General features: G+C 40.0%; 1 protein-coding gene across 1 annotated transcript in view; it reads right to left on the minus strand.

Moving 5' to 3' along the window:
* Positions 1-12,631, minus strand: part of LOC126473482 (solute carrier family 22 member 7-like) — a 578,452-nt gene that overhangs the window by 484,547 nt on the left and 81,274 nt on the right. Inside the window, exon 5 of the mRNA XM_050100557.1 lies at positions 7,686-7,854. Coding sequence (XP_049956514.1) covers positions 7,686-7,854 — 169 coding nt within the window. The remainder of the gene's footprint in view (positions 1-7,685; positions 7,855-12,631) is intronic.

Below are 12,631 nucleotides of genomic sequence, written 5' to 3' on the forward strand. Positions count from 1 at the left end.
CTATGTGGCATTTCGTAAGTCAGTAGCTCTCAATTCTCGTAGAAAGACACTTGTCATTATCAGGTTTGCAGATGTAAGAATATTTCCAAGGATAATGGCCTCCCCTTTTTTTTTGTGCTACCTGTGCCGCTGAAAAGGGCTCGCAATAATGGCTTTTTCTCCAGGCGTCTGACACAGCTGGGTGCCCGCGACGCATTACGTGCAGGTGGTCACTTAACTTTCGTACGGAAATATTTACGACAGGAGATTCTGCTACCGTGGTAGTCTCATACAAAAATATTTCACAGGTCAAGAATTAGCGTTGCAAATCTGTAGAAACAAAACCCTATAAATATAACAGTGTCCAAAAAAAATATTCGTCAGCATTGTGATACAGTCACACATTTCATAACTCTTAAAGTACGTTTCTTGGTTTCCAACATCCTTTTCATAAATCAGAGTCCCTAAACACTACTCATTATTCCTTACCTCATTATACATATACATATTCGTCGACACTTCTTCAATATTTCATCGTGAGAAATACGTAGCATAATAAACATTCCTCAACAACATAATACACATCGTCGTCGTAATAATAACATCATAACACTTCAGTCAAATCTCAAAATCGTCGTAACTTCCTCCAATAATTTCTAAGCCTAAAATAATTCTCTGCTCATGTCAAAAGTGTCAGCTGCCTCAAACGTACTTTAAAAATCATGATCTCATACCAAATACATCATTCAAAGCTCTCATAGTATCACAATGATTCCGAAAAAATATGAACAGTTTACAAAGTACAGACAAAATACAGTTTCATAAGTGTGAAGTTATCCAACGGTGTAATTACGTAAACATGTGTCACTGACGTAGTAAAAAACATGTTTATCTCTCTGTTAAATGATCAGATAGCTGTGTAATTTGTGTGTTAGAGAAATATGGTACCGATGTCTAAAGTTGTATAAGCAAATACCATATTAGCTAGGGCTCCTTGTGCTTGCCAAACACATGGTACACAAAGTAAGCGTGTACCCCCCTGAGGATTAATGTAATTATACCCTCAGGTGTTACAGATTACAGCAATGGAATGAAATGTATCACGGAAAACTTTCTTTGTAATTCAAAAAATCTTTAAAAATAAATGTTTTAAGTATAAGATTAATCACTCAAATACGTGTCCTGTAGCGCTAAATGTGCGTCTTGTTGCAACATAATCTCTGTGGAAGTGTCGTAGTTATCGTCCTCCGAAAGCTAAGTTCTGCAAAGTCAATGTACTTACCTCATAATACACAAAAGTGAAATGCTTTGCGTATAGATATCTTAGTTATTACGCTTATTGCCATGATGAAGAAAGTACTGTGCTGTAACGTATTGTTGTGCTACGGAAAAGGCAGTCTCATTGTAGCTGTACCACAAAAGTTACTACTAAAACATGTTTTTCTTTCCAGAAGAATTCAGAAAACTGTGCAGATATAAAACAGATACACCGCAAAAGCAACATTGTAAATTGTCACTCATTAGTAGCGTCGTGATAAAAATCGTGTAGCTGTCACATAAACTAACCTCTGTGTCATCTGGTATCTCTCAGAAAGCACTTTAAATTCAGAATGTATTTTCAAATAAACCAAAATGTTGCATTAAAATCTCATTAGCAGTACTGGTAAATGTTCTAAGTATGTGAGCCTCATAGTCGTTACGTAATCGTGCAACAAACAAGCAAGAATGTACACACACAATAACACTGTGACGTCTGTTTACTATAACAATGCATTCGTCATTTCTGTTTAAATAAGTTCTCTTGGTTCTTGATTGGATATTTAACTTCAAACATTGTTGTATGTTAACAGATTCTAAGTCTGACAAAGCATATTAGTAATGTGAAGCGAAAAATTTTATGACAAAGACTAAGTTAAAAAGCAGAGTATCTCTCAATAAACGGTTTTACATGTGAAATGTGGTGTAAACCTTTACTCTTCATAGTACTCAGAGTTTGAACTTGAATGCAATTGTCAGGCGGTATACGTCGGTAAAGAATACTGGAGTTTTTCTCAAGGTTAGCGTCTATGTTATTTTTCTCTGAGCCACCTGGCGCACGCGGCTGCCTGCTGTGCAAGTCATTGTCTGTCTCTTTGTTGGCGCGCGTCGTTATTGGGATTAGGAGACCTAACTTCTACAAATTCACCGTGACGAGAAGGCCCTGCTCTGTTAGAATCCCGCCAGTTCTGATGAAATTCACGTCTGTCGTTTTGTCGGTAGTTTACACAGTTTCTTTCGTGTCGGTCACGTGGTGGAGAATTTCTCCCTGAATCGTAACTGCGCGCTGAACTGTTGCGTCTGAAGTTATTCTGTCTCCCCTGGTAATAATTGTTTTGGTTCCCATATTGTCTGTTTCTGTGGTTATCTCTGTGATAGTCATTACCACGGAGAGGTGATCTTTCCCTGTAGTTATTACTACTCTGCCAACGGTTGTCATACGGGTGGTGTCTGTTTTGGTCACGATTTGTGTTGTGAGAATAGCCTTGTCGTGTCCAATTATTACTTCTTTTATCGCGGAATTGCGACGGATGTGACCTGTAATTGTTGTGTTCCTGGTTTCGCGTTCCGCGATTGTCAGTGTCAGTTTCTAATTCTTGTAACAGTCCCTGAAATGCTTCAATGTCGTCTTTGCAACGTCCTGCCAAAATAATATGTCGTAAATGTTCAGGTAGTTTGATTAAGCAAATGCGGATGAGTTCTGAGGGGCTGTATGGGTTTGACAGGTATTGATTCTTGTGCAACATGTCTTCAAAATATTTCACAAGACTGGAGAATTCAGATTGTTCGAAATGTTTCATCATTATGATACCATGTTTTACGCGGTCTTGTGTGGCTTGAGACCAATACGCTGAGAGGAAGGCATGGTAAAATTCTCCTTCACTGTGGCAATCGTGAATGACCGATCGCATTCTTACAGCTGGTTCATTCTCTAAGTAGCCACACATAAATTCTAATCTGTGTTCCAACGACCAGTTGGGAGGAAAACAATGAGAGAATTGATGGAGCCATGCTTGTGGATGAATGTCGTTGCCGGAATTCTTAAATGTTTTGAATTTACGTGTAGTAATGAACAGCTTATAGTCAAAATCGTCATGTCGGCTAGTCGCATGTCGGTCATTGTTACGTCGCTTCGGCGGTTCCAACTCAAAATCCAATGCGCCTTGCCAATTTCTTTCATAATTTCCGAAGTGTCCTGTGTTATTATTTTGTGGCTGTTCCGTATTTCTATGTCCCTCTTCCCGTATTGGAGCGCGAGTGTCCTCTGAAATACGTAATTCTTGTATTACCTGTGTCAGCTGATCTTGTACTTCCTGGATTTCTCTTTTGTACTGTGTATTGATTTGATTTTGATTCTGTTTAAATTTTCTTATTTGTTCATACTCTTCTGTGTCAGTGAAGGCTACGGGTCTTGTGTCATTCAGATCATCATCTACCTTTGTAGATAAGTTAGTGACCTGATCCGAAAGTTCGGCTACTTTCTCCGATAGTGTACTTATTTCCTCAGTGTGTTTTTCTGAACCAAGTTTCAGAGTATCTACTGTGTCCTTAAAGTTTTCCTGAGTTTTTGCAAGTTGCGTAACCGAATCGGTAGATGCAACTGAGTCAAATTTAGCTTGCAAGGTCTCATGATTTTCATGAACAATAATTTGCAGTTCTTTTATGTCTGCTTCGTGATTCTGTAATGCATTTTCATGACGCGAAAAAATAGGTTGGAAATGCTCACAAATTTGTGTTTTTACGTCATTACAGACTTTTTGACATTTCGTTTCAATGTGATGTAACTCAGTAGTTAAATCTTCACGCGTTTGTTCAAGAGTTTGTTCCAATGAGTCTAACTTTTGAAGCTGTTGCTGTGTTTGTCTCTGATTTTGTTCCATTGTGTCTAACTGTTGCTGTGTTTGTCTCTGGTGTTGTTCCATTGTGTCTAACTTTTCAAGCTTTTGCTGTGTTTGTCTCTGATTTTGTTCCATTTGTTGCATTAATTGCAATAATAATGTATTAGTGTCTGGAATCTGTTTCTCTACGCTTTTCGGCAGTGCATTTGCACCGGCAACATTCACATTTTGACAAGCAGAAAATGTGTCTTGACTTATTTGAGAAAACGGTGATAACCCAAAACCTGAATCTACAGTATTTGCGAAATTGTGTCCTGTCATTTCGGATTCCTGAGGCGAGCTGTTGCCGACCGATCGATCGATAATGCTTCCCTGTTCACTACCTGTTTCACTGTCTACACCATTGTTTGCAGCCCGCTCCATTTCCCTATTCACAATTACCAAATTACTACTTTGAACATCAGTTAATTCACTACTCTGCGGCGCTAACACACTGCTTTCATTTTCACTGTCATTTCTCAGTTTACTTTGGAGCCTAGTATTACGTTTTTCACACGCCATTATTGTCACAATATTTCACACGACAACACAGAAAAACACAATTTGAAGATCAAAAATAAGAGAACACATTAACATAGCACTGAAAATAATATTTAGTTAATTGCAAGCGCAGCTGCGAAAAACTTGCTGCAAATCTACATGCATGCCACAACTGTTTTACTGTACAACAATGAAAAACTACAACTACAAAGGAAATTCTCTCTATAATTACGCGCTAGCAATAAACAAAATCTACACTAATTACACAAACTACAAGAAAAAATCAGAAGATTCCAGTGAGGTATCCTCGGCTAAGGGTCGCCATATGAAACGTCCCCTTTGAACAATTTATACAAGACTGTGCTTAAACTGACATACAATATTTTTAGCGCAACGCAATCTGACTTTCAAAACTCCCTACTAAAGAATGGCCCTGACAAACATTAAACTATACCTTTCACAAATCACTTACCTCACAAAAATCTTCGCTGCTCAAGCTACTGCAATACAGCGAGCGCCACTACTGCCAGCTAAATAAAAGATTCAAACTACTAAAGGCACTAACTACTGATAGGGATAGTTAGCAAATGAAAGATATTAATAGAGAACAAACAATGTATTTACCTTGATATCATCATATATAAATATAGCAGTTCATGACAAATTACAAAACTCCGCCATCTCTCTCCCCACATCCACCACTGCTGGCGGCTCACCTCCAACTGCGCAATGCTACGCGCTGTTCACAGCCAGCTGCCTAACACTACAATGGCGAGTATTACAACAATGCAAAGCAGCCACAGACTGCACACAGCACAGCCAGTGATTTTCATACAGAGGTGGCGTTACCAATAAAAAAACCTAAACAGCCTACTTACAGGGTATATGTCATGGCAAAATTCAACATCCGGGAGGGGAGGTGCTGGAAATTGCCCTGATGAAGGAAATGGAGGGTGTGGAGGTGGAGAGAGGAAGTGATACAGCGATACAACTGTGCCAGACACCTGTTGTCTTATATAGGCGTTGCTGAGCGCAGCGCCGTTTTCTGCCTGTTTACATAACTGTATTTGAATACGCATGTCTATACCAGTTTCTTTGGTGTTTCAATGCCTATGCTAGATCAGGCTCAGGACACATTGCAGCATATATGTAAGTAGTATGCACAACAACATAAAGTTTGTAGTAGAGGAAGAAGAAGAAAACAAACTCAACATTCTGGATATAACCAGAAGACATGACAAGCACAACAATGACAGGACAACAGACACAATAAATAAAGTAACCTCAAGCCACCCACAGAGTCAAATTTGATGTCAGTTACATTTTAAAGAGGCCCAATGAAATTCCCCTAAACACATTCGATTACCAAAAGGAGGTAGAAACTGTAAACCACATGCAAAGTAAGTTAAACTTAAGGTAAACTTAACAAAAGAAGAAAGTTACAAATGAAGAAGCAGACAAATCAGGCCGACCAACACATATGGTGACAGACGGCCTGTCGCGGTTCTAGGCGCTTCAGTTCGGAACTGCACTTCCACTACAGTCGCAGGTTCGAGTCCTTCCTCGGTCATGGATGTGTGTGATGTCCTCAGGTTAGTTAGGTTTAAGTAGTTCTAAGTCTAGGGTACTGACGACCTCAGATAGGGCCGTTCGGGCTAGCAGCAACGTATGATGTGTTGGAGTCAGCAAAATCTTGCAGCCGTCTTCCTATATTGTGATTAATTATTAAACTGACTGTTACTTGCCAGGGAAGTGCACCAGTGGGCTGGCCGAAGTGGCCGAGCGGTTCTAGGCGCTACAGTCTGGAACCGCGCGACCGCTACAGTCGCAGGTTCGAATCCTACCTCAGACATGGATGTGTGTGCTGTCCTTAGGTAAGTTAAGTTTGAGTAGTTCTAAGTTCTAGGGGACTCAGAAGTTAAGTCCCATAGTGCTCAGAGCCATGTTTGTTCCTTAAAATTGGTTCTATCTGCAATTGTTTGTAATCCTGGCCCTAAGCCGTTAGTTGTTTGATGTGTTATGTGTGGCCTTCAGCCGAGGATTTACGTGAACCCCTTTTATAAGGCCTTCAGCAGTGTGTATTCTTTAAAGGAAAATTTTTTTATAAGAAGGAAGGGGTTTAGTTTAAATTGTTTGTATGACTTGTTTTTCAGGCCTTCAGGCGTTGTTTCAAATTTTTTGTGGCCTTCAGCCCTGCAATAAGTTAATATTTATTTAATTAGGCTTTTGGCCATTCTGTTATAAGTGTAAAAAGAAGCTTCTTGGTTAGAAAAAAATGTTTATTAATGTGTTTTAATTATAGTTGTCCTTCAGAAGTGTAGTGTAGGCCTTCAGCCGCTAATTGTTTTCAATTGCATGTTTTCTTTTAAATGTTACCTTCTATTTTTAATTGCGTTTGATTTCTAAGCCAGGCCTTCAGCCATTCTCGTTTCTGGTACGGTTTTTGGACTTCAGCCCAGAAAGCATCTCAAGTTTTCTTTAACTAGGCCTTCAGCCGTATTGTCTAATTGTGATCTTTTAAAGCAATCTGTAAATAAGTGGTTCTTAGAAAAATAAAGTTGTGTGTTTGATTGTGCAACTCACAGTAACTGTTTACAGCACCATCCACAATCGTAACCTTATCCTGTGCGCTCTCTGAGTGCCTGCCAACCAGGTTTCAATAATAATGAACTATGTTGCTTGGGGCCAGGTTGTGTATCTTGTTCGTACCTAAATAAGATCAGAAATATTTACAAAATAGGATTGTCGTCACAAAGTAAGACAATACTTTTTGGTCACAGTACCGCATCCAGGTCGCTGCACCCGGCGGCATACTACAAAAAGGACCACGAAAACCCCAAGAAATAAATTACAAGACTTACTGGGAAGTAGGACAAGTCAAGACAAGACGGAACCGGCTTCAGTATGTCTCCGGATACTTTTAATCAGATAGCGTGTGAAACCCCATTGGGAGTTATGTGCACGTCGGCGATGTTTCAGCGGTCATGAATGATAACGGCTCGTCAACGATTTCGTTGTCACGCCACAACACGTGGCCCCCGACATCAGCATGAAAAAGGGTGCTCGACGTTCCTTGATAGATGCACCTCTATACATTGTCCACAAAAAACGAGTTACAGAAGCGTAAGTATCATTTATTACACGCACATAGGAATAGGCATCGATATTGCATATCAGTTGATACCTCTGCAACAACAAGTAAGCCTGACATTACTTATGTTTTCAACTTACTCGTAATATTAAATCTCAAATCGCCTATTAGCAGGCCTGCGTGTATATCCATCATCTTACCTGCAGAAGAGTAGTAATATAAGGCAGCACAGTACTGCAAAAAGCAAGGAGTGCTTCCAGCTGGGAAACATCTGAACACACAAGCAGGCAGACACCAATCCTACAGGTAGACCAACCCATGCCATGCAATTGATACAAGAGCGGTTTCTGATATCTGTCAATTCCGTCCCTGAAATATCAAAATCAGTATCTTATTTAATTACTAAATATAAAATGTCACGCTTTTTTATTTTAAGTTATTTCACGTGATACACTTCCATATTACTGTGTACACTAACATTTACAAATAAAATGCAACACTTAGCATAACAACAAACAAATGAATAATACTGAGTCCACATAAGCTTAAGGTTACATAAGATACACATTAAATTTATAGAGAAAAATATTATACAACCAAAACCAGAGTTCGATGAGATTAACATATAATGAAGAGATCATATAAATTGCCTCAGAGAAATTTGATATTACCAACAAAGCACAAAAATAGAAACAGCTTTAGAGAACATAAAGCAGCTGACAGGAACCTTGTGCATGTTGTTATTATAATGCGATTACAGGCAAATTTCTATGCATTCATCTCACATGTCACAATATGAAACTGTGTGTTTTGAAAGTGATGAAAGTTGTGCTCTTATTATTCGAAGTAGTCAGTTGACATACTGAAATTGGTTCAGGGGGCTAGGGACATATGTTTTGCGACATATTTTCATACTTGTGGCTAAATTGTTTGAAGTGTAACACCACACCCGTCACTTACCTGGTTTTGGCGTGTGTTCACCCCAGCTAATTGACTAACAGATCAACAGAGAGTGCAAAACTGCCGCAATATCAAATAATGCAAAGGAAGTAATAAGGCCCTGTGACTCCTGATTGAACTGCGGTGGCAGTGTTGACATTAATTGATTCAGAATTGATCACTTTTAATTAAAAAGAGGTGCACATTGATGTTATATGCAGCTATTGAACACCAGATGCAAATGTTGAACATAAAATTAATTAGGAAAGTGACTTGGAATTTCAACTACTTGATTGAAAACAGATGTAGTCGATTATCACAAATTTATTTTAACTCAGAAGCTTCAATCATCACATTACATCACTCTCCTACCAGGCAGTGGTAATAAATTGCGTTTGCGTGGAGTAAAGCTCGATAACTCAAAAGTAATTTCTGTCGACTGACCCAGGTGTAATGCAAAGTGCGAGAAGAATTCTACAGTACATGGCCCATGAAGCCCTCATGGAAACTTTGCCAACATGATCCAACAAATTAATCACTGGCCGGGGCAGGCGCAATATCACCGAATACAGCGTGGGGGAGCGTCGTCATTGTGTGGACGTCGGCCGACCTCGTGGTGCTGCAAGGCTGCGCTCGCCTATTCACTCCTAGCTATCTTGCTCAATACATAGCTGAACCAAAACTTTCTATCTCCAAGCTCAATTGTTCCATTTGCTAAGTCCTAAACTGCAGAGATGCTCACTCTTTCTCAGGCAAGCTGAGTAAAGAACGCCACGTCCACACTCCAGGCAAGCTGGGAACGGAAGACCTCTACTGAGACTTCTGCCAGTCCCCTTTTCACCTCAGTTTCCCCTCCAGCAAAATCACTTACGCCAATTACACCGCAAGTTGCGTTAATTATGTGTCGCTTCCCAGTGCCGACCAATGCCTGCTCTGGGAAGTGAACAAATACCCACAAAATTTCCCTTCCTCTCAACTTGTTCTATTTAGCTCCCCCCAGGCCACACATCAAGGCTCGCATCTGCACAATCATCAAGTTTTCCGGAATTCAGACTCCCAGGAGAGTACTTCAAATCCCTTGGTCCTACGTTCCCATTGGAGGCTGGCGTATTTCATGCTTTCGCTCTTCACCTGATTTACTTCAGGCTCTGCGGACCATGAATTCAGCGTGAAGTTGCTATAGTCACGAACACGCATATTTTGACCTCTGTTGACTGCTCCACCGTAGCTTTGCGTGGCTTTGTCGCATGTTTCACAGAAAATGGGACGACGGACATTTATCAACAGGCGTACAAGTTCTCCGTCTATTTCCTGGTACACCAGCATGGAGTCAGGGTCAACCACCCACTCACTGTCACTCATCTTAAGGTGACTGGAGGCCGCGCACCGTTACCACTTTCTCAGAGCTTGAGCCGCCCTAAGCTGCCTATTGTCGCTTCCCTTAGCCACTCCCCCAGCCAGCCATGGTCAAATACTTCCCTGGGGTAAACTAGCGTCCCGTAAAGTGACTCGTTTCCACAAAGTTTTCATGTCGTGTGAATTACTTTAAAACCATCACCCGACATTAATTATTCCACTATGTCCATACTATACCCTCTACAAGATGCATTGTGCCTTGTCAGTCATTTTGTTGAGCCCTACTGTTCGCTCAATGTGAGTTAGGTGATCTTTAATGACTTCATGTAAGGGGCATAGTTCTTGCCATCTTACAAGAGTGTGTCTACAAATCTAAACTAGCAGTATCCAGGGTGGTTTCTTTATGCGTCAGTTCCACGATGCGCTGTAGTTTGGAGGTAAGTGGCTCCCTACAGCTAACAGAGTTAAGTTAGTTCAAAGGAAACCAAGGATACAGAATAAGACAGTACCTGCTTCAGATTGAGCTTACCCTTAGCCATATGTGACTTTGTTAGAGTGCCATTTTGTGCTGCTGCAGATTTTAGTGTACTGTACAGTCCTTAGTTTCCCCTTCAGCGAAATTAGCTAGTCAAGAAAAGTGTATTATTTATTTACGTATTTTGTGTATGATGTGTGTACTAAAATGTTATTTTTTTGTTTTTGCTTTTTTTTTCGTGGAAAGAAATATTAAATTATGGAATGTAAAAATCACTCAGCACTAATAGAGACTAAACATGGCAGTTCTAAGGTATGAAAGAATGATGATTCTTCAGTGTATGACAGACATTACTTATGCAACATTCTCGTAATTTTGTCATGTGAAGTCACAAGTATTCGTCTCCGAATAATTGCTGCAACTTACATTCTTGTGAATCTTCTTGAACCTTTTTACTGTATTCTTCTCTTGGTCTCCTTCTACAATTTTTACCTCCCACACGTCCCTCCAATACTAAATTGGTGATCCCTTGATGTCTCATAATGTGTTCTGTCTTCTTCTAATGACGTTCCGTCACAAATTCTTTTCTCTCTATTTCGATTCAGCACCTCTTCATTGGCTACATGATCTGATCATCTGTCCTTCAGCATTCTTCTGTAGCACCACATTTCAAAACCTTATGTTCTCTTCTTATCTAAACTGTTTGCTGTCCACGTTTCACTTCCATTCGTAGCTACATTCCACATAAATGCTTCCAGAAAAGACTTCCTAACACTTGAACGCATATTCTTCAGAAAGCTTGCCGTTGACAGCCTAGATTTTTTAACTCCTTCTTCTGCCATCATCAGTCATTTTTCTGCCATATAGCGAAACCGATCTATAAGTGTCTCGTTTCCTAATCTAATTCCCTGAGTATCACCTGATTTAATCCGACTATATTCCATCATCCTTGCTACGCTTTTGTTGATTTTAATCCTATATCCTCCTTGCTAGTTCCGTTCAACTCCTCTTGCAAGTCATTTGCTGTCTCTAATAGAATTACAATATCATCACCACACTTCAAAGTCTTTATTTCTACTCCCTGAAATTTAATTCCTACAGCAATATTTTCTTTGGTTTACTTTACTGATTGCTCATTGTACAGACTGAATAACATTGGCGATGGGCTACAGCCCTCTCTCTCTTCCTCCTCAACCATTGCTTCCTTTTCATGCACCTCGTCTCTTATAACTGCCGTCTAGTGTCTGTACAAGTTGTAAACAGCCTTTCACTTCCTGTATTTTACCCCTGCTACCTTCAGATATTTAGAGCGAGTATTCCACCCAGCATTCTCAAAAGGTTTGTCTAAGTCTACAAATGCTACAAACGTAGTTCGCCTTTAGTTAATCTATCTTCTAAGTCACACAGTTAATATTGCCTCGTATATATTTATAAGATAGAGAGAGAGTTCGAAGGCTAACTAATGTTAAAGACACTCAGTGGAGAGTTACATGAAACTTAGTTTTATGGGACTTTTAAAGTAGATTTATCTAGAAAACATTATTAAAAACTTTGTTAAGCAACCATAAACGTCACAAAGTAAGTGGCAAACGGATGTTAGTCATTCATTACCACTATTAATGTAAAGGGGATGAATTTGTGGAACGACTAGTTATCGACGACGCCGTCAGTCCGCACTGAGAAGAGAGTCAGTTTCGTTAAAAAATGAATCAAATCTTTGTTCTTAATGGTGAACGTCTAAAATCAAACTTAAGGTCAATCGGCTTGGGGTGAGGAATAAATGGTGTTCCGGATATTAGCGAAATGCACCATCCTTAATTCCTGCTTGACCAACACACCAGGCAAGTATTAAAGTGTATTATTCGTTCTCTGCGTATGACGTTTGTACTAAAGTGTTGTTTTCTTTGTTCGTTTCATGTCGCACAGGTAAGACACTGACAAAGCGAACCAATGGTGCCCTACCAACGCAATAATTGCCAGTGCAGGTGACTAAAGAAAAGGGGATTGAAAGCTTATGATGGTGAGAACAATGGGCCATCATTACCAGGTCATCTCTCCACATTCTTATAAAATGTATGTGTGAACTGATTTATGTGTGATGTTTTACCTCACAAGTCTTGCACATGTAAAAATCACTTCGTATTATATCAACATCACATTATAAAATTCCCTCCCACCACCATCCCCACCCTCTACCCCATGGCGCTACCATTTTGTGAGTATGTACTTGGCTACCACAGGGTCCCAGCCTTTGCAGCAATTCTTCTATCCGTGCTCTAAGCTTATACTTCCACTATCACTCCCCCCCCCCCCCCTCTCTGACTCTCCGACAGACGGTTTTCTTTTGGCGCAGACACTTCTTGGACCTGGTTTATG

The sequence above is a fragment of the Schistocerca serialis genome, chromosome 4, assembly GCF_023864345.2.
Source record: "Schistocerca serialis cubense isolate TAMUIC-IGC-003099 chromosome 4, iqSchSeri2.2, whole genome shotgun sequence".
NCBI classification, from domain to species: domain Eukaryota; kingdom Metazoa; phylum Arthropoda; class Insecta; order Orthoptera; family Acrididae; genus Schistocerca; species Schistocerca serialis.